Source organism: Falco punctatus (assembly GCF_963210335.1).
Source record: "Falco punctatus genome assembly, chromosome: 3".
NCBI lineage: Eukaryota > Metazoa > Chordata > Aves > Falconiformes > Falconidae > Falco > Falco punctatus.
In genome coordinates, this window is record NC_137582.1 from 67662419 (window position 1) to 67689944 (window position 27526).

Consider the following 27526-nt stretch of genomic DNA (forward strand, 5'->3'; position numbering starts at 1 on the left):
AATTTCTTCCTTAATATCTGAAAAATTTTCAACCTGTGCCAGTATGGCAATACCATAACCATATGTGTGTATACATACAGATATATATTTGTGTATATATGTAAAAATCACACTAAGAATGTTCAAGTGCTCAATTGGACTTACCCCTCTAAGATTAATCTAGCCTTGAAAACTGGGTTTTTTTTATAGCTTGCTGGAAAAGCTGTCAGCCCCACACGCTGGGAAACACTGATTTATGTGCTTGTATATTGCCCTGTCTCTCTACTCAGAGAATTTGGGAAGATGGGAACAGCAAGATTCATGGAGAGTACCCAGCCTTCTGCCTAAAGGTAGGATTAGGGATGTTTCTTTCGGTTTTCATAGGTTGTTACCTAACCTGCACCCTAAGACCACTAGCAATGCTGTCCAAACAAACTTGCTTAACCAGTTGTATCTGGTCTGGCTGAGCCCTCCAGCAGCCCTCCCAGTGCTGTGCTTGTACTGGTGGCTGGAAAGGTGGTGATAAAACACCAGTGCCCTGACTGCTCCTGAGCAGTGCTCACACGGCATCAAGACTGCCTCTCCAACCTCCCCCCTCCTCTTACCAGAAGGCTGGGGGTGGGCAAGAGCTTGGGAAGGGACATAGCCAGGACAGCTGATGCAAAGTGACCAATGGGGTATTCCATGCCATATGATGTCTGCTCAGATATAATAGCTAAGAGAAAGGAGGAAGGGCTAGTATTTGGTATTTATGTTTGTCTTCCAGAGCAACCACTGGGGTAACTGAAGCCCTGCTTCCCAGGAAGTGGCCAAATATCACCTGCTAATGGGAAGCAGAGAAAAACATCCTTTCCTCGCTTCTGCGTGTACAGCTTTTGCTATTATTTCATCAAACTGCCTATATCTTGACCCACGTGTTTTTTTCCCATCTTATTTTCTCCCCCCTCCCTTTCTGCTGGGGAGGGGAGTGATAGAACAGGTTGGTGGACACCTGGTGTCCAGCCAGGGTCAACCCACCACACCAATCATTCATAATGCCCTCCCTGGTATTTGAAATTTGCTTCCCTAGTATCTAACCTGAATCTTTCTTTTGGCGTGAAGGACCAGGACTTATCCTATCGACATCAGAGCTCTCCTTCCTCATTGTAAAAGCCTTTTATTATCTGGTATCATGCTCCTTCAAAAAAATCTTCTAGATGACATTGAATAACTTTCCGTTTTTCCTCAGGTTTCCTAGAACTCTCTCATTGCTCTCCCTTCCAGATGCTCTTCAGCTGCTATACATTTCTTGAAATGCAACACAACTTAATGCAAGTATAGAAGTTCATGAAGAGCTAAACTAAACTATTTTTAATCCTCTATTAACAGTGGTACTGTGGCATTCTTCTGATACACACTGTGTTTATGGCTATGTAGCTACACAATTTGTATTTTTACATCAGGACTGAAGTCTGGATAAATCCTACAGGTAAACATAGGACTTCTATCAGGGCTTTGAATCATATAGAACTTCAGAGTTAGAACAGGTAAGATTATCACGACATTATCTATCCAACCAAGCATAAACTGGAATTAAGACTATATAACAATTTTATTGGCTGATTTAATTGTGCTGATTTTAATAAGCACAACTCTAATGTTGTGTTTACCTGTTTTCTACTAATACATAAGTATATAATGTATACAATAATAACTCATCAGTCCAGTCATTTCATGTCTATAGCTACTTACTGTAGCAAAGTGCGAAGCTCATCTACTTAATCGAAAACCTCTATGACTATTGAATTTATCCAAAAGTAAAAAGAGAGAGAGATTAAAGTATATTCTGGAAATAATTTATCTGTAGTCTTTATGAGCCAAATGTTCAACTCCTCTCCTAAACCTTCACAATGTTAATATTAATGACTTTTTCTATTCTGGAAAGCCTTCCTCCTGCTTATTCAATACCAAATGCTGAAACAGTTAAATATATCCAGGACACTCTGTTCTGAGATTATATATATAATAAAACCAACTTATTTGTTTAAAGATGGCAGAGAGTAGTGGATTATAAATTCTAGCTTTTAAAATATTTCCTGTCAAATAAAACACACTAGAAAAAATAAAATACTGAGTTGTCTTTAACAGAGTGAAAGTAGGTGGGAGGCACAAAACTGTTCCAGTTGCAAAGAGAGGAGAAACAGTAGTGTAGCCAGCAACAATCAATCCATATAGTAACCGATAAGATAGGAACTGGATAAGGGAGGAACTCAAACAGAATCCAAGAATTGTTAAATTCATTGCAGTCCTCTCCTGTTCGTTACAAATGCCTGGCTTGCTGGCTGTGGTGGGAGAGAAATGGGAACACTCTCTGTTTTTTTCTGTGGCTCTAAACCAAAGGAAATAAAGGTCTTATACAGAGGAATGTGAATTTACCTTGGCTCCATTTTCACAGTTCCCAGATAAGAAACAATGATGACCTCAGGGAGCCAGCAGTGTTTCCTTAGTAGTCCCTATATTAAGTATTTGAAATATATTGAAAATTAAGGTGATAAGATTACCTCCTGCTTAGGAAAACACATTGATTCTTTAAAAATATGAGCAAAATTAAAGATGAATTTAAGAAAATTATTTATGGCACAAAAAGCACATTAACACTGCCCACATCATTATTTATAGAGAAGGGAGGTTATTTTGGCTGAGGTGACAAATTGCCCTTCCACGGCAGAAGGCAAAAAAATGGTTTACAAGTTCAAGCTGTAAAGTTATTAAACAAGATCTGACTGTACTAAGAAATGCACAAGTTATCAGATAAGTCAATTTCTTAAATTAAATGGCAAATCAGCAAGTGGATGAAGGACTGACCTTGGATCGGGGTGGTGCTCGGATGTACCATTTACAGTCTACTGCTTCAGTTTCAGAAGCTTTTCCTTCTTTGACAATTTGTACAGATTCCACAATTCCTTCAGGTCCTCCCATCTCAAACTCACAAACTGAATAACAAAATACCAGAAAAAATGAAACCTGAACAGCAAACAAAAATATTTTCTACAGCAGAGTGCAAAGGCCTCCAAATTAAAAAAAATAAATAAACAAAACAACATACCAACCTGGCAATGGCTTCAAAACACCAAGGTCCTTAAAATCTGGATCTTAAAAATTGAGAAAGACAAAATTAGTTATGTTCAATATCTTGGCTATAACGTCAATGTGCTAAAATTTGACAATGCACTTCAGTGATATAATTATACATATGTTTCTTGGAAATAAGAAGTGTTCCAAAACTATGGCAACACACAATGCAAGACTAGTTTTTTTCTGGTACGAAATCCTGCTCTTCCCTGTCTGTCTCTTTCCGAAGGTTGAGTTAAAAAATATTTCTTCATACACTAGCAAGCAAGAATATCGCACAACTAACCACATGACACTTTAATACAGTTAATGAAAGAGGATATATTTACAGATCCATTCAGAATCCTTTTGCCTATTTTGCAGTATAACACTCAGTTTAACTAGAGAATTCTAAACTTCATTCTGTGTTTATGAATACTCTGCCATCCCTACCAACAAAGAGGAGACACTTTCTGTGTCAGCAACACCCACTTGGCCTTCCTGGAATAAATACTGTAAGTATTTACCATGGATTTCATTGTGCTAACAAAGTAATGTCTAACACATGTGCTATCTTAAATCAGGTAAACATGATTATATTAACCATCTGAGATCGTTTTTATTATGCTTTTACAGACAGGTATAACACATAGATGCAATGAGTTTGGTCTTAAGCCTATGCTTCAATAGACAACTATCCATAGCCAAATCATCATTTCACAAAATTTGGCCCATTTTGAAGATACTGTCCAAAACCAGAAATGTTAAACAGACTAAAGTATTTCATAAGAAAACTATTTCTTCAGAATAGACTGGTCTTGTCTCAGAGATTTTTATCACTTGCACTGCTTTTCTACCTAAAGTGAATGTTCTGCACTGTCTTTCTTATTTTCAGAAGAAAACATAAACCAAACAAACATAAAGCAACCAATTAACCAAAAAAACTCACACAAAAAAAAAAAAAAAAAACAAACAAAAAACCCCAACAACAAACCCCAACAAATACATCCACTGGCCTTTCTTTTTCTCTGGAAAGTTGAAAGGATCTGCTATATTGAAACCAACGAACCAATGATAAACACTTCTATATAAACACTGCATTAAGCTTCTCCTGAGTCACATACATAGTGTCCAGGTCTCAAAAAGATTGCATAAGAGAAAAACTGAGGTAGAGTTTGAGAGGTAGTCTACTCATGCAATTGATCTTACTTTTTCAGGATCAGGTCAGTGCAGTAAAAACTATAAATGAAATGGTGAAGAGAAGGTTTGGAAGAAATGTTTCAAATGAAAAAAAAAACCACCACCAACCCAACCCACTACTAAAACTGCTGTTCTCCTCTAGCCTTAGTCAAGTTGGGACAGTAGAATAATAACCAAATAATATCCTGAAAAAGTCTAGTGCTCTATAAGCAAGATCAGCCATTTTTAACCTGAACAGTCAGAATGTGTTGACTTCAAAAATCAGAGTTGTAAAGTCACTTTTTTAAATTGTCACTCTATAACCAGGCTGCAGTTGTTCTTCCCAGTTATCTTCTACAGTTGCACAATATAAATCATGATTGAATACTTATGAACTTAAGGGACTGCCAATATAACTGAGTAGGCAATTAGTATTAATTGTTGAGCAGTTTTATAGGTCAGTAGATAGATATGATAGCCAACAACACTAAATATAATTAAATATTTCAGTTAATGTACTTGGATGTTTATACCTAGTGCTGAAAGGAAGATACTTGAAGGAAACTTACTTTGACTACTGCCTCAAATTAACATCCAAATCATGTCCAGTGTAACCATTACATTTATTCCTTTTGCTGAGTTTGCAAGGACCACTCTGATATACTAAAAACACTCCACCACATTAGCAAAGTACAGAGGAGGAAAGAAGGAGAGAAACATCCTGACAGGATTTCTCCCATATGAAGAAGTTTTCATATAAAGGAGTGATAGTAGCAAGAATCCAGGCTGAAGTGTAATCTAGACCATGAAATTTGACCAACAAAACAATTCTAAAATTATGTTCTTATTTGTTAACAATACAGTAACACTGGTAACAATGCACATAGAAGTGCACAATCTGTTAAAATTCTAGGAATATGGTAGATCTTGCTCAGTTATGAAGAATAATCATTTGCAACCTTTCAACATCTCAAGTGATAGTAAACCAAAATCTGTGACACCTGAGGTAATACACTTCATTAAACATTAACAGGATATCAATACTATAATTTTAAAAATCTGTAAATAAGGTACCATCAGACATGCTGGAAATTCAGCTATGTTTAAGCATAATTACCCAGCAAATGTTTGGTTTTTTAAATAGTCTACCATTAAACAGATTATTCTTTAGCAGCTCTTCTGTATGTAATTCAATCAAACTGTTATTATCAGTCTGGCTGAGTCAGAACCCTTTTAATGATATCTAAACACTGACTGACTAGATCTTCCAATAGACAGATAGTCCTGATGAAAATTATGTTCCCATTAGGAAAACTTCCCAAGACAGGAGAATTTTGCTGTGAAAAATAAGATTGATCACCTATAATAAAAAAGTAGGATGCAATAGGCCTTGAGGGGTATGCAATACATGTAATTTATTTATTTATTTTTCATGGGGATCTCCTTAATGGAGAAATGAAGTATGTAAAGAGAAAACCAGGAACTGTCATTAAGAAATGTGAAAATGTGTAAAGGTTATATAAATGGTAGACCTGGCATCCAAAACAAGTTCTGTGGGTTTTTCCTGAAGCATTGAATGTCTCTTTAAAAACCTACCAATACAAAACCAAAAAAAAATCCAGAAATCTCCTTTGGTGATATATTACAACCTATTCCACAAATAACAGATTCCTGGAATGGTTTAGTTACTCTAAGCTTTTCTGTAATGTCTCTGTGAAACAGAGAAATACATTTGAAACTTACGAGATGCAAAAATCTTTACAAGGCTATTTAGAGTTACTGGCAAACAAGAAGAATGAGAAATTTTAAAGTAGCCCAAAGGAGAACATGGTGATAATCTGTAATTTCCTTAACTGGTAAAAAAAAGACAGTGAAGTGGACTGGAAACTGGCTGAACAATCAGACCCATGATGGTGGTGATCAGTAGTACGAAGCCTAGTTGGAGGCCATTATTGAGTGGTAGGTATAACCAAGGGGCCAGCACTAGTCCAATCGTGTTTAACATCATTAATGATCTGGAGGATGAGGCAGAGTGAACCCTCAGCAAGTTTGCTGATGACACAGTACTGGGAGGAGTGGCTGATACACCAGAAGGCCATGCTGCCATCCAGAGCAGCTTCAGCAGGCTGAGGAAATAGGCTGACAGCAACCTTCCAAAGTTCAACAAGGGGAAGTGCAAAATCCTTCATATGGAGAGGAATAACCCCATGTACCACTGTATGCTGAGTCCACCCAACTGGAAAGCAGCTTTGCAGAAAAGGACCAGGGGGGCCTGGTGGACACCAACTTGAACATGAGCCTGGCAAACAAGGCCACCAGTATCCTGGGCTGCATTAGAAAGAATACTGCCTACAGTTGAGGAGGGATGTGATCCTTCCCCTCTGCTTGGCACTGGTAAGGCCATACCTGTAGTGCTGTGCCCAGTTCTAAGCTCCTCAGTACAAAGGTGATATGGAGCTACTGGAGACAGTCCAGCAAAGGGTCATGAAGCTGATTAAGGGACTGAAGCATCTCTTCTATGAGGAAAGATTGAGAGAGCTGGGACTGGTCAGCCTGGAGAAGAGAAGGGTCAGAGGGGATCCTACCAGTGGGTATAGATGTCTGAATGAAGGGTACAAAGAGGATGGAGCCAGGCTTTCTCAGTGGTATCCCATGATGGAACAAGAGACAATGGGCACACACTGAAACACAGGAGGTTCTGTCTGAACATCAGGAAATGCTTTTCCACTGCAAGGGTAACTGAGCACTGGCACGGGCTGCCCAGAGAGGTTGTGTAGTCTCCAACCTTGGAAATATTCAAAAGTCATCCAGACATGGTCCTGGAGACCCAGCTCCAGGTGGCACTGCTTGAAAACGGGGTTGGACAAGATGACCTCCAGAGGTCCCTTCTAACCCCAACCATTTTGTGATCCTCTGATTCTGTAACAACTAAACACCAGAATAGGCTAATATTGAAATAACTAGTCGAATGACAAATCTAAGGTAATAGCAGAGGTTAGACAAATCCCTATCACAATGCAGACTTGTTTTGATGGAATTTGCTTTGAGTCATAGGAGCATATATCCCCAACCTGAGAAATCTGTAATGTTTAGGACTGGTTTCAAATAGATCCACTAGGTCTTCATGGGAGCCTCTAAGGTTTTTGGATGCTGACTCTGGGATCTGTTCTATATGTGGCCCATGGAAACCATGCTACTTTCCTTTATTTTTCATTTCACTGTTAATATGCAACAAGGCTGACTTTTCTGAGCAGCTGGCAAGCATGGAATTTAAATATGAAACCAGGAGGACAGTTCTAATGAGTTAGGGCACCTGATTGCTCAAAAATCTTGTGAAATAAAGAAAATTGTAAAGTATAAAACAATTTTAGGTTAACTAAATCAAGTCTTAAAAAAATATGTAAATGACTTTGTTTACAAGTAAACTGCAGCATCTTATGTGGTTGCCCAGCTGTGGCATATCCACACAGAAACATTTACCCACTTATGCATACACGTGTAAGTCACTTGCACAGAAAGTGAATTTTTTAAAAATTCTATTACTTCAGTTATTTCTGTAAAAGACAGGTAAATTGTATGTAACAGAAAGAGGGAAAATACATAAAGTTCAAACTAATTACTAGCAACAAGATATTCTGTTGGTAAGTATTATTACAATTCTACTTTAAAAGACCAAATTTTGAATAAAATACCCACAGTTATCAAACCTGTTCAACTTGTTTTCAAAGACAGATTCCACAAGGCTCTTAAAAGTAATTTTAAGTCACACAGAACAGTTACAGGATTTCTTTCTTGCAAGTGCATAAATTTGTGAGTAAAGCTCTCACACTCTGTTTATCAGTTTCTTTACCTTTTCATCTAACATTCATTTGGACATTGTCTTACACTGAGCATCAAACTTGTTGCTTGTACTGATCAAAATAGTAGAAATCTCACTCTTTTGATTTAAGTAAGCAGGTGTTTCAATATCTCTTCTGAAAATAATGGAAGATTGAGCTGGTATGTTATGCTTAATTATGCACAATTTTGTATGTCTGAATTACAGTATATGTATTAAAGAATACAAGAAATTACTGTATGGTCAGAAGTCCAGACAAAGTAAGCACCACAAAATCCTGGTGCAGATATGATAAACTGTTGAGGTATTTTGCTTTCTTTTCTTCTATAAATGAGAAAATAATGATCAAACTATAAACTACAAAGGATTGATGTTTAAAACATAAAGGAGATTTTGCTGTTTGTGAATACAAACCCCTCCTTTTTTTAGAGATGTATACACAAGTAGTTACAGTATGTAGAAACCATATTTCCAATGATAAACAGGGAAGCTTCATTTTTACTCACTGAGCAGACAGCTGTGGATACATCTTTCCACTTTCCTGTATTTGAATGACTATAGACATTCAATTTTTATCTATCAATATTTAAGACATTTTAACACATGCCCATGGTTCTCCATCATAGAAGTTACTAGAGACCTGATTTTACATGTAAATGCTCATGTAAAAGTAAAGAGAACTGCACTATTGAGCAAGACACCAGTTATTTATTTTCAAGTTTATGAAGTCAGGTTCTTTTACCATGATTTCTGGGAGCCTAAACAAGTTCTGTCCTCTTGAAATATAGTTCTATGTAAAAGCAGAGCTTGCAGAACTCTGTACAGAACAGCAGGATTATTCTAAGGTATTTTATATGGTTGCCTCCTAGTATTTGATGATACAGTAAAAATACCAGAAGACGATGGCCAAGAGATTTTAAAAGCATAAAAATAGGCTTAAAGAATCACTTAAGCAATTCTAAAATAGAACAGCATTTCTATAAGTAAACATTTTTTGTGAGGTGTACAAAGAAAGGGAACCTAACTATTCCACTGGGGAAAGTAAAAGTACTAAGTTAAAAAACCAAAATGAAGTGAAATAGATATGCAAAAATGCACAAATTATTGTCTTGCTAACAAAAAATAAAATTTGTTGTGATTATTTTTTTTCAGCTCTGTGGTCTTCTTGAAACTTCCATATCTGTGTTAAATATCTGTCTGTATCTGTATTAAATATAGCAAAGGATCTTCAAATAAAACCTGTAGTTTACTAGGCACCTTGAAAACGAGTTCTGTAATAATTATAGCTGGCAATAGTATGTGCTTTTTGTTTGCTGTGTTCTTTCCTTCAAGAACAATATTGTGAGCAATGAGGCAGCTATTCTGGAGTCTACATATCTATAATCTAAAAAAATGCTTCTCAAATTTTTCACTCCTTAGCACAGTCATGAAAGAACTCAAAGGTGGTAAGTGCAAATGTAGAAGTGAATATGACTCTTGCTATTTCACCTTGAAGTTCTACCTGCTATTAGATCAGCAAGAAGTCATATGAAGACAAATAAGCCAAAAAAGATTTGTACTCTAGAGAAGTTTGAGACACTGTTTTTGAGATGCAGCTGCATAAGGAAACACTACTTCGTCTTGCACTTTGTGATCTGACTCACTGTAAAGTACACTAAAGGTACTATTTGTCTTTGGAAGAAATTTTATAAATGAATGCTGTGAGCAGTAGGTGAAGTAAAATCATATTTAGAAAAATACAGTCAACCTGCTCTGGTTACTTTTACCAGACTCCTTATATTGTTGAAATAACACAAACTGCCTTGCAGAAGTTTTATTTCTAAATTATTTTTTTATTATTTTTTAGGGGTTTTTTTTCTCACATTTACTATTCTTAGCTCATATTCACAAACAAAACATCTTTATAGTGTATTTAATATACTGATTTACAAACTGCACGGCTATGGCGACCTCATTAAGATGAGATACTGCATGTGTTAGCAATAGACAGACATTTGTATACCAAAAGGTAATACTTCTTTAACAAGTATTTGGAAATGAAAAGGCAGGATGATGAGAAAAGAAAATCCATGTCTTTGCTTAACTTTTTGCTAAGATTGGTCAAACTGAGCAGACAGGAAGTGCCTGAATGAACTCCACTGCCACAAGCCACATGATTACAGAGGTCACACCCAGATTTTTCATGTACACAAATGAGCTTTGAGGTTTTGAGACCTTAGCCTGCTTGCCTTCCTTGTCTACTCTGTAAACTATTTAGAGTAGGTTCTTTCTCCAGTCTAAATTTCATATGGGTAGGAAACATGTCAGAAGGTAAGAGAACTCATGAGAGCCTGGATTTCATCCTCAAATGGTGTTTGGACTATTTGGTAAGTGCACCTAAACCCCAGAAGTGAGAAGTACTTCTTTGAACTGACCTAGTGAGAGAGAAAGAATGGGCAACAGTGCTACCAAGGCTGCTGAGTAGAAAGAGGAAGTCTGGGAGCTTTGATGATATGTGTGGTATTATTTGGCAGATCATTTCTATTATGTTAAATATTTACACTAGCAGCTGCGTGCTCCAATTAGGCGTCATATTCCCCTTATGCAGCGCATTGTGTGTAGAAACACAGGGAAAAAATGATCCTATGATGCATATTTCAGAGACTGCTCATATCTTTCTGTTGCCCAGAAGCATGTGGAACAAGACTGAATGAGGGCAGGGGCCCACTTTATCTGACCTGCGCAGCCTTGCTACCACAGTGCGGCTGACTCGGCCATCAGTCAAGGGCAGCGCCTCATATGCGTCTCCCCAAGATAATATCCCAGTAGCTTCCTGTGATTGACTAATGGTCTCTAACTTGACTAGGAAGAAACATGTGCAACATAAAAGTGTTATGGAGCTTTTCCTGAATTATGGTGAATACTAAGTATGGCCTAGTCACGCAATTTCAACGTAGTACTGCTAAGGCTTGCTATTTGTCATTCGTTTGTTACAGATGACTCCTAGCCTAACCCAAGGAAATAACACTTTATGTTCGTGGCAGAAGTATATGGAAAAATGATTCAGAGGATTTAGCCACCACTGGTTGCTAGGCATTACTGCTGCAGATTGAATCCAGTTATACATGGTTATTGCTTGCTATACCATTCAGTGCTCAATCTGCATAGCCTTTTCAGAGAGGCCATTCATGCTGTATCGGTCCATAGAGTGGGTTTGCCAGGACAGAGGGAACTTGTGGAAATAATCTAGTGGTATAAAGAAACCTTTGGGGTTTTATCACAGAACAAATGCTTTCTCCCACTTTTAGCTCAGAACGTTCAACAGAATGAATATATTCACTGCAATGTTTGCAATTCTTTTGAAGTGCTACATCTTTTTCAGCTATTATACTCAACAGAATACATTACTTGTGCTACTTCAAATAGTATTGAATAATCTGTAGTTGACTGCATATTAAGTCACATTACTAAAACAAACAGAAAAGTTAGCATAGTGTTTACATCTACTAATATTACCCCAGCTATGGCATGTATGCTATTGGCATCTTTGTAAAGATAACTGCATCTCACATGAGAAGCTAAAAGATCTCTTCTAGGTTCCACATGTGAATAGTTCACCATTCACTTTAACAAGAGATTTCTTGCACTGTCTCCAAATATTTTTCTCTTACAGCTTAGCAAAGCACCATGTGGACTTTCACTAAAGTGAATAACCATGTCAGAGAGCACTGGAAGGGAATTGAGTTCTGTTTGTGAAAACAACTGATTGCTTAATCATCTGGATGTATAAGATACCAGAAGGAGATGAAGCAGACACAATAGTCTAGAAAATATGATCCTTAGAGAGGAAGCAAGTGAAATACCTATACAAAAAACCCATTCATTAGTTTACTGTACAACTGCTAGATTTTTGGAAGTCATTGGGTGAATTATGCTGTACTGCTGTCCAGTAACAGCCTTTGAATGATTCTAAAATCCAATGTCACAGGATGTTTTTAAAATGTATTCCATGTCCAGAGTAGAAAGCTGTTGGTGCTTAGGATCAAAAGGAGAATTCTAGGTTTTCATCCCCACTGGAGCCTGAATGCTCTTTTCCTGAAGAAGAAATAAAAAAAACTTTTAACAGGGGTCCTCAAACTTTTTAAACAGGGGGCCAGCACGTGGATGAAGTGGCAGGCAGCCATCTGCGGCTGCTTGGTTTCCCCCCTCAACCCCCGGCGGGGGGAGGCAGGGGGGTCCTGTAAATACCGGGGGCTGGATTGAGGACCCTGGGGGGCTGTATCTGGCCCTCGGGCCATAGTTTGAGGACCCCTGCTCTAGAACATATCAAAGCAAAAGTGGAATTCATTCATTAAACAACATTTGTCAACTCTAATTGTAATTACATGTGCCCACCACAGACACTTTTCAGTGAGCAAGAAGAGAAACTCTAGAAGCCACATACCTCAATGAATTGCTGAGGAAGGCACATCAACACGAAGTCCCAGAAACAACTGTGGGAAAAATAAGTCTTCTTTCCTGTCCCTTTAGCATCCATAGCAGTAGAGCTTTCAGTGACACCAGAGCTTTACTTCTGCTGCTGCTACTTTTAGGAGGTTTCCTGCCTAGCAATTGCCTTTTCAGGGAGCACTGAGCTATTGACCCCTTGTAGTTTTCCCAAATGTACAAAGCCCTCTCTACAGAATGAGAAGATGGGTTTTCTTCAGCTTTAGCTACAGAATATACTGTGGAGCTTCCCTGGAGATATTATTGCACTTTTTTTGTTTCTTCTGTTTTTTTTAACGGCACAGGGTAGCAGCTTTCTTTGAGGAACTGCTACAGAAAGAAGATAACTCTGTGTGTTAAACTGTGAATTCCTACCTAAATTACCCACAAACTTGTGAATTTTATATTTTATTATACAAGATAATATTCAGATATTTAAGGGACAGAAATAATATATGGGAAGGGACCAATAACCCTTCCACTCTTTCTAGTATTATGAAATTTAACTTCTGAGATTATAGGAGGAAAACATTTTGATACATTTTTGGTTAAGTAAGATTTACAGCTAGGTCTTTGGCCTTACAGCCCATCTGCTTCCTATTGCTTACAACTTCATGAGAATGACATTCCCTTTTGTTCAAATAGATCATTCTCTAATTTCATGCAATTAAAGTGCCAGAGAACAGTCCAAACTATGATCAATTGCTAATACTGACCTAGCATAGACATAATCTGTTAGAAAGAAGACACTAGGTCAGCTGGGACTTTTATTATTTTGATGAGAATGGCCCTATAGAATGCTTTACTATATATTTGACTAAAACAAACAGTTCTTACCAACTAGCCTCAAATCGTTTCCACTTAGACTAATGGATAAAGATTTTTGTTCATTAGTAACAGTTAAGCCATGTTTTGCTATATGCCCACACAAAAAAATCAACGGGATGCTAAATTCTAAATCAAAGGGTATCATCTTCAACCTTTTTAACTTCTACTTTAAACAAGATCCTTCTAATAATCTTCAGTCTTCTTTGAGTATCATTTATGCCACATGCTCTGTGTTCACTAAATTCTCAAAGTGGTTTGTCATGAACATCTGCAAACAACTGGGTCTGTGGATAAATGGAGACCTGTAACCTAGAGCTTGAAAAGAGTTAGATTCATGTCCTTAAAAACTCATTTACCACTGACTTTTCCTCACCCAGAAACTCCAGATCCAGCTATCCCTAAACAGTGATTATATATAATCAGTATAGATCAATAATTTTTAATTCTATTATCATAACTGAGGAATTTAGATTAAAAAAATATAGTTTCCATTTAACAGTTTAACAGATTTTCAGTTTTTCTCCTCTATTCAAAAGCTACCAGTCTGAAGCAACAGTCTGATTTCCACTGGATTTACTCACAGTTTCAGTATTGATTCCCACAGAAACACGTTTAGGCCCACAATCTGAGCAGAATTTAGCAACTGATTTATTGAGTGCTACACTGATTGACTGGCTCAGTCTCATACAGAGAATAAAAACTGGTCTTTTGCATCACATTCACCATGAAAAAGCCATTGTCATTCATTGTATCAGTTTGGCAAGGCAGTGTTCATAAGTCCTTATGTCTACTTTATTCAATATCCAATATTGTCATTAACTGGCTAAATCAAATATTGCCATTAACTGGCTGAACAGACTGGGAAAGAACAGCAAAGTGGGTACTGATTAGAGATTGTCCAGTTCTGCTGGTGTGGTAATATTTAGAAGAAATGAGGAATCAGGACAGTTTTCACTTGCAGCAGCAGCAGGTCAAACATGATGGTCAGTCACAGCACTTGTGTGTGATTTTTAAGTATGGGTCAGCCGTTAATCCAACAAGCAGGCAATAATTAAATTTAATTTGACCAGATCAAGTTTTTGACTGTAAAACAGCAGGAATTTTTCTAGCTTGATTTGAAAGAGTCATTTAAAGCTCCAGTGATAAATATATAATATATATATATTAAATATATATATAAAATCATCAAATATAAGTAAAACCTTTCATTTAAAAGTACTTGGCAAATCATTGATCTATATGTATATTGGAATATCACTGATACACAATATTCTGGAATACAAACAGTTATATTAATATAAATGATTCTTGTGGAGAGAGCAAATGCAATTACAGAAGCTCAAATTACACAAATCTGATTTTTAAACTACTAAGCCAGTATGCATTTTATCAAAAAACACCCAAACTTATAAATTTATTTTATATTTTATATAATTTCAGTATGGACTTTGTAGTCCATGTGACCCATGGTAGCAGTTAATAACCAACTGTCTAATCCACATAATGAAATCAGCATTAAAGAACAAAATAATTTTAATAATAATTTTCTGCATTCTTTTTTAATATCGATTTTCACATAAAGTTGATAAATGAGCTACAGGAAAGAAAAGAAGGGGGGGGGGGGGGGGGGCGGAAGAAGCAGTATCATACAATCTTTTATTAACCCACATACTGCAACCAGCAGATTTGATAACATTGTCTCTTGAGCTTCAACTATCAGATAACATCTGGCAAATGATGTTTGTAAGTCCTGTTACACAACATCTTCTGGCTTCTCAGTGTCATCTAGGGGACTTATATGTGACTAGAATAACACATTTCACACTGCCTGCTTCTGTCATGCTAGTACAAATTATTAATAATGGATGTGCTACAGATATCAGTTTATTTGAATCTGAATTCTCAGAAAATATTTGGTGATTCTGTAATCATCTTACTCATCGCTCAAGCAATCTTTCTTAACAGAAATTGCTGGATATTAGATGTAGTCTTTTGACATCGAAGTATTTAAATAAACTTTCTGCATTCCTAATGTGTAATGATCTCTGAAGCAGTATGTTTAAGTGTTGATCAAAAGTATTTTCTTACAATTTTCACAATTTTGCCATTAATTTATTGCTTTCAATGGCATTATCATTTGGTAGATCTAATCACCCTAAACATAAAAAAAAAAAAAAAAAAAAATACAAAAATTGAAAGTCCATTTTAGACTGTGTAGCACAGACCAAAACATTTTGTCTCACTGAAGTTAAATTCCCCTCTGCAAATCTATTTGAGGAAACACTAATGTCACACACTCATTTACCTAGTGAATTGCAGACTATGTTGTGATCATGTAAACAATGTGCATTCATCATAGTCGAGAAGAGTCTTCAGAGCAAAAATAACTTGAGGGCACTCAATTGTGAAAGACATTTGTGTACTCGAATATTTCTGGTATTTTTTGTATCATGCATTTTTAATAAGAAATAGAAAATGTCTGTCTTGATAATTTCTCTCTAAGGGCAGAAGTAATTTTGGTAACAGTAATGTTAACCTGATTTGATTATAAATGATTAGCATCTTTTTTAATGAAAGGATCTCAATTAGACTATACGTCCACATAATTGCAAAGCACTCTTAAATCAGATTGGATATACCACGGCCAACTTGAATACAAGACTAAACCTCACGTGCCTGACTATGCACCCAACTTCACTGATATGAACAGAAGTCTCATTGTTAAACCAGAGGAGAATTTGGTCTGTTCATCTGAAATCTCTTCTGTATTATATGAAGTTGTAGATGATGCTTTTATCAGACTATACTAGTTAAATAAACACTGGACTGCAGCAACACTGATTTGCAAAAAAAATTTAAAAAGTAGGAAGACAAAAGGAGTTAAGGAATCCTGTAGACTTCATTCAGTAATTATAAATGCAAGTCTTGAAAGTAATTTTAAATACTTATATATAATAATATAATTTTTATAGTAATAAAATTAAAATATTACATTTTTATTAATGGAATGTAATTTCTAGCAAACAATCAAGTTTGGGTATGTGGGGTTTTTTTAGCCAAATGGGAAAGAAAAGGCAAACAATACAAATATGAATAATGTAACTGAAAGATAACAGTGCCATGTCCACAAAGAAAATAAACTACTTAATTTTTAATCTTCCTAAATCCAGTGATTTCACTTAAACTATTATTTCAACAGACATCTCACTACCTAAATGTCTTTATGCTTGATCCTAAACGAATTGATAAAATAAATGAGCAGAGAATGTAGGCACTTTTAAGTGTCTGTAGATTGTTTAATAAGTGAATGAGTAAAAAGTAAACCAGTGATCAATAGTCATAGCTGCCAACAACATACAGCATGGGACACCATTCTTTGGCAGATATGCAGCTGAGCTAGCTCAGGCTCAAGAGATCTGAATTTCTTTGATATTGGAAAGGCATGTGGTAAAGGCAACTACTGCTCAGTCCTGAATTCTACTGAGTTCCAAAATCAGCTGGAATGAGAACAGGAGATTTTGCACAAAAAGCAAGATACTAAAGATCATTTTGGTTTTCCCTAGGTACCTCTTGTTTGTGGAGATTTTTTGGGGAGTTAATTTCCAGGTTTAGAGAAAAGAACACATGATAACACAAAAAATCACAAACCTCTTTTCCTATCAATAAATAATTGTCCCTTTCAAAACATTATCCTTAAACATGGCTCCATTTTTATTTTTAAAAGCCCATTTGGCAACGGATGCACTACCACAACTTTAAGTCATAGGAATGTAGTAAAAATCTACTGGAAACTTCACTTTAATTTTAAAGTGTAAAATCTACGGAGTAGAACCACTAGTCATTGCTTACGGTTGCAGAACCAGTATCACTTATTTTTACAGCTTCGAAACCTGACTGACATACTGAGTTGGACAGAAAAATGTATCTGCATAAACTCAATTCTAAGCATGGCTGAAGAAAATTATACATTTTTACATGTAGAAAATAATTTCATTTCAGACAATTCCAAGGTGATTTTTTAGGGAGAAGGCTATCTAGAGGAAGAACAACACAGGAAGACAGACAAATCACTAATTGTGATGTCGTAACTCCAACAAAAACTTAGCTTACTGTAACAGAATATAAAAACAAGTGAAAACTAGGAGTTGGTGACTAAGTTGAGCCTGCTTAAGGTTATATTAGGTGATATAAGGTGATATTGATCAAATAGACAAACACTCAATCAATATATATCTACCATGTAATTTTTGTAAAGGTAGAAAACTAGTTTTTAAATTATAAAAAGACTTGAAGAAATAGTAGTTCAGGTCTCCAAAATAAATAAATATTTCATTTTTACTTAGTTCAATAGATGAAAAGGTAGAGGACATATTTAAATGTACTTACCTTTAAATAAGTACCCAAGCACAAAGATTGCCCAGATTTAAGCACATGCTTAAATGTAGGCTTCCTGACGTTCTTTACTAAATTGGGACTAGATTTAGTGGCTTGTCAGTGCAGCATTTGAGTGTAGTAAGCTTAAGCAACTGTTCTTTGGAATTATTCTTGGGCATACCAAAAAGTAATTTCAGAGATTTTTGATGGATTACAGTGTTAAATTATAGTAGCTGTTATTCTTATTTGGCTCAAAGACCTTAGTGAAATGAACAGATTTTGCAGAGAATAAAATACAGACACCTAGCATTTGGACTTGCCACAATAAAAAACATGCCAATTGAAAATGCCTACACATTGAGCATAAATTGAACAAAAATTATTTACTGGCTTTCACAAACAAACCAAAAACATTAGCTGGTTAGCGGCATTCTGCATGTAAAAATAATTTCAAAGATTTGCAGGACAAAAATTATGTGACAATTTTGTATTTATTTCAAACCAAACTAATAAAGCATCTACAAGATACTGTGATACATCTGGCATTATAGAAACAGACCATAGGAGGCTAGTGAATTCTGAAACTTTAAATAGGTATGTCAGGCACTTGTGACATCCTGTATTTGATGGCTGAAATTTATGTCAACCTTACACCATTGGCCAGAAGAATATGCTACCGACAAGATTTTAAAGGAATATCTCTACATAATGTGAATTAATATTATATGGGGAAAACCCCCTTTAATCTATTCATCATTCACAAACATTAAACAACACTCACAATAAGCAGATGACTCTTGCATGAACACATTATTACCATTATCCATCTCTTCATTATAGATTTTCATATCTTAAAGTTTTGATTCTTTTAAGAATTGACCTAAAAATTCAACTTCTTGCTTCCTCAATTTGTCATGATCATTTTTAGGATAGCATATCTGCATTTATTGTATACATAACATCAATCAACATTGCTGGGATGAGGTTTGTTCATAACTCCTTATGTCTGTATAAGTTATAGTTATATATTGTAAAAGGAGCTTTTCATTAACTTGAGGTAGGTTATAAATGTACAGAGAAAGAGTGAAAGAAAGGGGAAAAACAGATAGCAGGAAGTCCAGGTGTTCAGAGGCTTGATGCAAGCTCTTGATTTTCCACAAGGTTTGTGTCTCGTGCTACATATATTGACTACATACAGATGTTATCTACCTCTCACAGAAATCTTTGTATTTCTTTTTCTTACATGGGAAAGACTAATCATGATAGTATCTGTCTACTCCATGAGAGCAGTATGATACTAAAGATTAAAGGCTTTTTATTATCACATAATATGAGAGAAAGAGAAGACAGATCAAAGGCATAGATACTCTAACAAGCCAGTGAAAAGTTTATTTACAAAATAGTTAGGACAAAATTTCTATCAGCGTTGATGGAAACATGATCTTACTTTTGGACCTGACCAGCAAAGAAGCTCAAAAGAGGTATCTGAGATGAATTATGTAGCCTGCATTTCTTAACAGACAGTAAACAAATAAACATTGGTCATAGCCATCAATATCACAGAAGATGTATTAAGGTGACAACATGCACCTACTAGAACTACAAATATACAAAACAATATTCAGTAACATCCACCTCAGTATTGGTAAGCAAGAGACTCTCTGGATTGATGTCTTTACAAAAAATACGAATACTACCCTCAGAAAATGAACCGTTGTTGAGCAGTTGATGACTATACAGAACAAAGGCTGAGAGAGGATATATTTTGAATTTGACACATTCACTAATTTGCTAAGCATTGCAAAAATACTTAATTCTACAAACATGAACATGACTGACTTTTCCAAACACTACTGTGGCAGAATCAGAGCTACTAATTATCGGGCAAGAACACTTTTTATTAGTTACAGAAAACTGGGAGCTTTCTAACAAGGGTTTTTCTGCATTCCTGTAAGGAGAATTAGCTAGAAGCACTATTCAAGGGAAAAAAAAATCAGTTATGGAAATAAATATGTCAATAGAGATCCTTACTTATTGCTGCTATAACTGAGAATTACTTCATTAAATGAACAGATGATAAAAAATCAACTAACACAGTAAGCTGAACATATGCAAATATCAGATTAACAAATAAGGGTGACTGAAAAGAGCTATAGACATGGGTTTTGTATCTAACGTAAAACTTAATTTACTATATGGACAGCTAAAGAATCAGACTAGCAGTGCTGTGGCTAGAATAAAAAATAGTTTCTCTGCCTAAACAAGGGCCACAGTCATGCTGATCAGACAAAAGCACTGAGGTGATTGTCAAGATTTATTTGCTATATGGAAACCTGTAGACGCAATACATGAAGATGAAAACTCAACGGCTTAAGGAATAGGTAAGTAAAGAAAAAGAATTGCTTCAATGTCATCAGAATCTCTGCAGACACGCACATTGCCAAGGTCACTAAGACAAACTATTACAGACAACGGTGTTGCCAGGATGAGGCCACAACAATTGGCCAGTAGTGCATCCCAGTACAAGCTATTAGAAAATCTGCCTGATAGGGAAGTCCGATGATCTGGAACAACTTTGAAGAGCATTCAAAACCTCCTTACTCACTACATACAAGGCATGGTTTCCCATTTTTTCCCTGAAGAAATAGGTGTTAAAATGTTTGAATGAGAACTACCAAGTAAGATAATTACATTTTGGAGGTGCTATTCTGAATATGCATGTTAGTAGTGAAAATACTCATTGTAAACAAGTTGTTACCAAAGAGTTCTGCAAGACTCAGGCTTTCTGTTCAGTACAAATTCCATATTATCTTCCCTGCTCTGTCATTTCTAAGTGCTACATAAACATTACAGATAAATCAATGATTAATAGGGAAAACGAATGCCCAGGACTCAGTGTTTTTTCCACATTTTAGAAGTGTTTAAAGCAAAGAGTAATCACTCTATATCAGACCTAAAGTTAAGATAATTCAGTATAGTATTTGCATAAAGCCAAAATTGTATCCTTAAGGGAAAGAGCATAAGGACCATATTGAAGGAAAAAGGTCTCCTGCCTCTAAGATTTAGTTTTAATTGTTCTGTAACAAGTAATAATATAAACTATTTTGAGAACAATTACAATGGTCGTGTAAAAACACAACTTAATTGTGGTGGGTGACCTTGGCTGGACACCAGGTGCCCAACAAGCTGCTCTACCAGTCCCCTCCTCACCAGAACAGGGAGAAGGGAGAAAATAAGATGGAAAAAAAAATCCCTTGTTGGTCAAGATGTAGGCAGTTTAATGAAGCAATAGCAAAAGTTGTGCATGCATAATTGAAGAAAAACAAGGGATGTTTTTCTCTACTTCCCACCAGCAGGTGATGTTCAGCCACTTCCCAGTAAGCGGGGATTCAGTACACCCAGTGGTTACTCCTGAAGACAAATGCTGTAAATAATAAATGCCCCCACCTCCTCCTCCTTTCTTTTAGCTTTTATATCTGAGCAGATGTCATATGGTATGGAATATCCCATCGGTCACTTTGCGTCAGCTGTCCTGGCTATGTCCCCTTCCAAGATCTTGCCCATCCCCAGCCTGCTGGTGAGAGGTGGGGGGGAGGTTGGAGAGGCAGCCTTGATGCCGTGTGAGCACTGCTCAGGAGCAGTCAGGGCACTGGTGTGTTATCACCACCTTTCCAGCCACCAGTACAAGCACAGCCCTGGAAGAGCTGTTGTGGAGCTCAGCCAGACTCAACATATTAATCTAAAAATGTTGGGTCCCTAGTATCATTCTTGAGTGCACATCTAAGTTTGCTAAAGATTCCTCCCAGGTGCTTGTGAAAAGATAGATGTTTGTCAGAGAAATGTGGTGCTTCCTCTTTAAATAATATTTAGCAATGCAACAGCATAATCACCTTTATTGGTGAGATCACCTACATACCAAGAGAAGTATTTCCTGTGGAGGTAGAAAATAATTATTTGTACCTGTACTGCAGTACAATATCCTAGTAAACCTCCTCTAGAAGTCTGTGTTCAACTTGTGGAATGGATACAGAGAAGAGATTCTTGGAGAGAGGAGGGTTGGTACTGATATCAGGGGAAACAAAGAGCCTATGGCATAAAAAGACAGTACAAGGATTTGGCTTGTGCAGACAAGGAAACTGACATAACACATGACTACTATCTCTAAGTTCGTTACATGGTGGCGTATAGTCCTGGTGAGAAAAGAGACTTCAAAGCTAACAAGTAATGTTGGTATAAGAAAGCAAAGAGATAAGCTGGCTCTGAATGATTTTAGGTAAGAAATCAAAAGAACATTCCTAATAATGTGTGTCCTGGAACAGGTCCTCCATAAAAATGGCTGAAGCAGAAAATGCCCAAATAAAGTTAACTCTGAAAGTCTCTTAAGATCTACCAATAGAGGGATATGGGTTTAAACATTTACTATATGAGTTGGAAACTGGCTCTTTGCAGTCCCAGTGTGAGAGGTAACACTACATGATTTGGGAAACCCTTTCACTCCAATATACATACACAATCAATGCAAATGCAACTCTAATATCCCTAGTTTATGCAGCTCCTTTTTTTTTTTTTTTTTTTTTCTCTTTCCTCCAATGTTAGAATACTTAAAACTATATTTTATCTTTCTATTGCCCTTATTTTTACAGCAAACATCACCAGGGTAGGAACCAAGTGCTCAAATTCTTTCTCTTAGTAGTATGATACTCCCAACTTGCAGGGATTTCTAAACCAGGGAGTTCTGTAGTTGCCTTTCAGGTATTGTAGAAAGAAAAATGTAAGTATGTGATCACAAGAGGTAATATGGGACCTGAGAATCCCATGAGATTTTTTAGATACTAATTTGCTCCACATAAGGAATTTTTTTTTTCACTTGACATTTAAAATAAACATATTATCCCATTACATTCTCGGATTTATTGTACTGAAATACTCTGGGACTAATCCTGTGGTTCCTGTAAGTTAATAGAATCTATAGAACAGTACAATACAAATCAAATCCCCTTGAAAAGACAATATTCATGTAGCTGATCACGATTTTCAATGTAACATCTAAATGTATCATCCTAGATGTTACAGTGAAACTCCTCATTCACAAGACCAGATGCCCTAATACATTGTAAACAACAATGAAGTGCCCGACTGTGCGCTTGTATGAAGACATTAAAATGTCATAGCTCAAGAAGACTGCTTATAATGATCTAAAGTGCTGAGGGTAGATATCTCAACATATAAAATAAATCACATTTAAAAAAAAAAATATGAGAGGGTTCTGACTCAAAAGTGTAAATGACTAGTTAAAATGAGTAATTTCTCATAATTTCAAATCAACTCTGATCCCTACGGAAAAAGATTGACTCATTCAAATTTGCTTGGTTCTCAGATTATTGTTTCACAAAAAATTTAACTGGATTACAAGTTGGTTAAAAGTTGTTGTTGCTGATGTTAACTTAGAAACAACCAGACCAAGTTCAGAAGAGAACAGGAAAATAAATAAATAAATTTAGAAAAGCAAGTGAGCAAGCTCCCACAAGTATTCAGCTGTCCCAGATGCCTAGGAAATACCCCTTTCTTAAATGCACACAAGGCAAGACGTGGACGTTAGATGGCAAAATGATTTGACGAAATCTTATCTACATTCTTCAGAACTGTGATTTAATTTAATAAATTCACATTAAATTTTTCACCAGCCCATAAAATACAGAAATTCCCCAATCAGAAAGAATCTGGGTTGTTGTCTTCAGATTAATGATGTTATTATTCTATTACTCTGACATTCCACAGCTACTTGTACTACTGCAATGTGGATGCAAAAGTACTGTTATTCTGATTAGACAGTGGTTTACACTCCACTTTTCAGAACATAAGAATATAAAGGGTTTTATCTTTTTCCATTATCAGGCAGTTGAACAGAAAACATTACTGACTGACCTTTATATTAATGAGGCTAAATAAAAACACAGATGGCTTCTACTAAGTGAAGGAACTGAAAGTAATGATGTGCTATCTTAAGCCACTGTCCTGCAAAATCAGGGACCAGGATAAAGAGAAATCTGATTATTCTAGCTGACTAAGAAAGCTCAAATAAACATATCCTCTCTCTGTTTGAATCCCTGTCTACACTAAAAAATTGACTCCTTTTAACGAATGATTGTCAAGAGTAAGTCCCCTTGAAGTAATACTTGACTTTTTCTACACAAAACAGTGACTCAACACCATTTCAAAAAATCCTCTTGAGACATAACATTTTAGGAAAAATGAGGGTAACAGATTGAGTCTGAGGACCCAGAGATGTGAAAAGAAATTTCAAGCATAGGCCTTTCAATGGCCCAAAGAATGCTGAAACACGAGCAAGAAAGATTCATCATGTGACTTGTCTGGTGTGGCTTTCCTTCATCAATCATATTTGCATTCAAAATGAACCAGAGCAACCTGAAAATACTGTAGTCTGATACATTATTTCTTTTATATGAGATTTGCATAAAGCCATTAAAATGTTTATATAAATCTATGAAGGTTTCATAGGTTCAAATAGTTCCATTTAGAAATGGTGCAGTTCATTAGCATTTAACAATAAAAAAATAAATTAAAATAGTACATAAAGAGTAAATATGTTTTATTTTTCTTCTAAACTCTCATGTACAATATGGTTGAAAATTTATTTTACATGCAAGTTGGGTCTGGTTATTACTGGTATTCAGCTGTAATAATACAAAAGGAAAAGGCAACTTCTTCCCTTAACACAGAGTTTTGATATGCAAAGTAGTTGATCCTTACACCATACGTACATCTTCATCCAATCACATCTTGCTTTACCTTATAACTCATAAAATTACAAAAATGAAAGCCTAAATTATCCCCTTACCAAGGAACTTTATGACAAATTTTCAGTAGTTTTTCCACTTATTGGGTGTGTTTATGTTGTTTTTGTGTGTAGTTCTGGATTTGTCATTAAAGTTGTTTCTTCTGCAAGACTGCACTTTTTAGAGTGCTGAAAAGTGCTCTGAAAAAAGTATCTCTTTAAATGGAACAGAGTTTATGGCAAGAGATTTATGTTTGTTTCAAGGTGCCTGAAGCCCCAACCTGTTGAGAGACTGTTGAGACTCTACTGGGCTTTGGTCTTGGTGCCACTGGGCTTTGGCCTTAGTGGATGACATTCCAACCATTTCAACACCAAGGAGTCAAAGAAATCATTAAAAAGAAAAGTTCTAGTAATTACAAAATATTAGTCTGTTCCTTAGGATTGTTCTAAATAATTTTTTTTTTTAGGACTTCATCCAAACTGCTTTTAAAATGGTTCAGATGACAGGGTTCTTTCCATTTACACAGACTAATAGATCTTAATTGGAGTATTTTTCCTGATACCCTAACTGATATTGTTTTCAACTTCATCCAGCTAACTGTTTTTGTACACCTTGGAGACACAGTAAATAATTTCTTTGCCTACTTCTCTAGGTACTATTCAAATACTAATAAATAATTGCAGCTCCAATTTAGTCAAATTTACTTACTTATTTTTTTAAAAATCTTGCCACACACCCACACATTCAACATCACGTTTGTCTTTATCAACAAACCAGAGCCCCTATCGAGATATCAAATGCAAAAGTGGCAGCCGAGCAACATGTCAGGAGTGGGTGGGGACCACACAAGTGGGGAACATCAAAGATTGCTGGTACTAAAGACATAGCTCTGCTGTGCTTGCCACCTCCTTGTAATGGAGAAAGTCTCCTATGCAGGCTGCAGTTATGTGCTGCTTGTGCCCATAGTGATGGGTGCAACAAACTTCATCTTCCCTGAGTGTCCAGCTGCTCGAGACACCAATAGTTTCCAAACAAGTCTTTGTCTCAGATCATTTTCTTGAGGATCTTTAAAGACAGGTAAGCTGATTTTTTTCTTCTGATCTCTCCTTTGTTCATAATTTATTTTCATAAGTTGTCAGTACCCAAGATGGATCTAGATCGTTTAAGTGGTAATATATGGAGGCAATTCCTCTCTATGGTACTCTTTTATACACTCTTGAAAGCCATCACTCTTTTTGATAAGTTGACAGTGACCCCTCCCACTGCTTGCATTTGGACAACTGATCTCAAAATGTCAAGCTTTATCCATGCCTAAAAAATAAATAACTGGTAAAGTAACCAAGCGGAATGAGAACTGCTTCCTGTTATGGTGATCAAGGAGGCAGCAGTGCTGTTTTGCACTTGTTGGTTTAATCATATTCTCAGTTTGGCCAATATTCCTAGAAAACTTCTATCATTTATAGCGCTTCCTATTGAAATCCATGGAGGAAAAGAGGAGGGGAAAAAAAAAATAAGGAAAGAAAGAAAAAAGAAAAGACATAGCTATTCCATTTGAAGTCTGGAATAATTTATGCTGCTATAACAATTTACCAGCATTGATCTCTGTGCAGAATTTCACCTTACATCAGTAGAAAAAGAACAAAGATAAAACATAGTCCTTGAAACTGCTTTTCACTTGAGAGTTTTTTAGACAGAATAAGCTGCAGATTGTGCTATGAACATCTTTTCAACCATAATACATAACCTTTTGAAACAAGATGGACATGAAATCTAAAGCAAAGAACTTTTGGTGGAGGTGGGAGCAAAATGGCAAAAGCCCACAGAGCCATGGTAAATGAGAGATATACATTTAACTCACTGTTCACAGACAAATATGTGTGGATACAGTAATACTTCATTGTCTTTGCATTTACAATAGACATATATATGGATATCAGGTTATTTGCTACAGAAATTCTTCTGTGTTTTGTTGCTGTTTAAACCTTCTAAATATGTTTATCCTTTGCAAGACAGTATCTTTGACTTAAAAGAAAAGTGAAATACTCTGGGTAATTTTATAACTATTTTCCTTGCATTAGGGAAGAAAACCGCATAGAGGAACATTCAAATATTCCTGCTATCTCCTATGATACTACTGGAATAGTTAAGCAAGCACAACTTGGGACCTGTTAATTTTAGCAGATATTCTAAAGAATATTGCTCCACCTAACACAACAATTTAGCTGAAACAATAGTGACCTAATTGACAAAATTACATAATAATTACAGTGCTTTAGAGAGAGCTATATTAAGGTATGACTCATCACCCAATACATAAGAAGGTACAGAACTACGTCAAATCCAGCAGTGCAGGGCAAGACAGTGTAGCTGCAGCTAAAACTGAAATTTAAAATCAGCAATATTTTGTTAATAAGTGTGTGTGAGGAGGGGAATTAATGGAAAGTATAATTATTAATTTTGTTTTAGTTGGTGAACTAAGTTTAAAAAGTGACAAGGAATAATTGTATAGTTACAACATCTTTTTTAGGAAATTTTTTAATATATTTTACTATTTGAACCTCACACTTCCTCTGGCAATACTTGTAATAGTTTGCTTTATCAAAAAGGGAGAACTATTCCACTCCTCACCTGGGATATGATTGGTGAAGTGGAAAAGCAATGATGGAAATTTCTGAGATAAGTACAGTTTTTTATTAGAATACTTTATCAATGATCATTTTGAAAGAAAAGCAGCACAGGGTAACAATCAAGCATAAAATGCATAACTTCCTATGAAACATTCTGTATTATTTTCTACAATAGAATTAGATTGAAAACAATTATTTTAAAAACTGCAGAGGCTGAATATATTCATCTTGGACAAAACTGTACTGAAAATTTCTTCCTTGAATAAGTCTTACTTATGCTATGCAAAAGATATATCTGTACCTTCTATCATTTTCCTATCTGTTATTACTTTCCTTAATAATAAACATAG

The 27526-nt window shown here is 35.9% G+C and overlaps 1 protein-coding gene across 9 annotated transcripts in view; it reads right to left on the reverse strand.

The window, feature by feature from the left end:
- Nucleotides 1–27526, reverse strand: part of NETO1 (neuropilin and tolloid like 1) — a 308983-nt gene that overhangs the window by 227233 nt on the left and 54224 nt on the right. For 8 of the 9 annotated variants that reach the window (XR_013927178.1, XM_080381154.1, XM_080381160.1 and 5 more), the window contains 2 exons: nt 3069–3110; nt 2824–2951 (listed from right to left, as the gene is read on the reverse strand). Coding sequence is in view for 8 of the 9 variants with exons in the window: in XM_080381154.1 (XP_080237280.1) it covers nt 2824–2951; nt 3069–3110 (170 nt within the window). In the remaining variant the exon portion in view is untranslated. Of the gene's footprint in view, nt 1–2823; nt 2974–3060; nt 3111–27526 lie in introns of all 9 variants that reach the window. The other variant, XM_080381161.1, reaches the window with a different exon arrangement.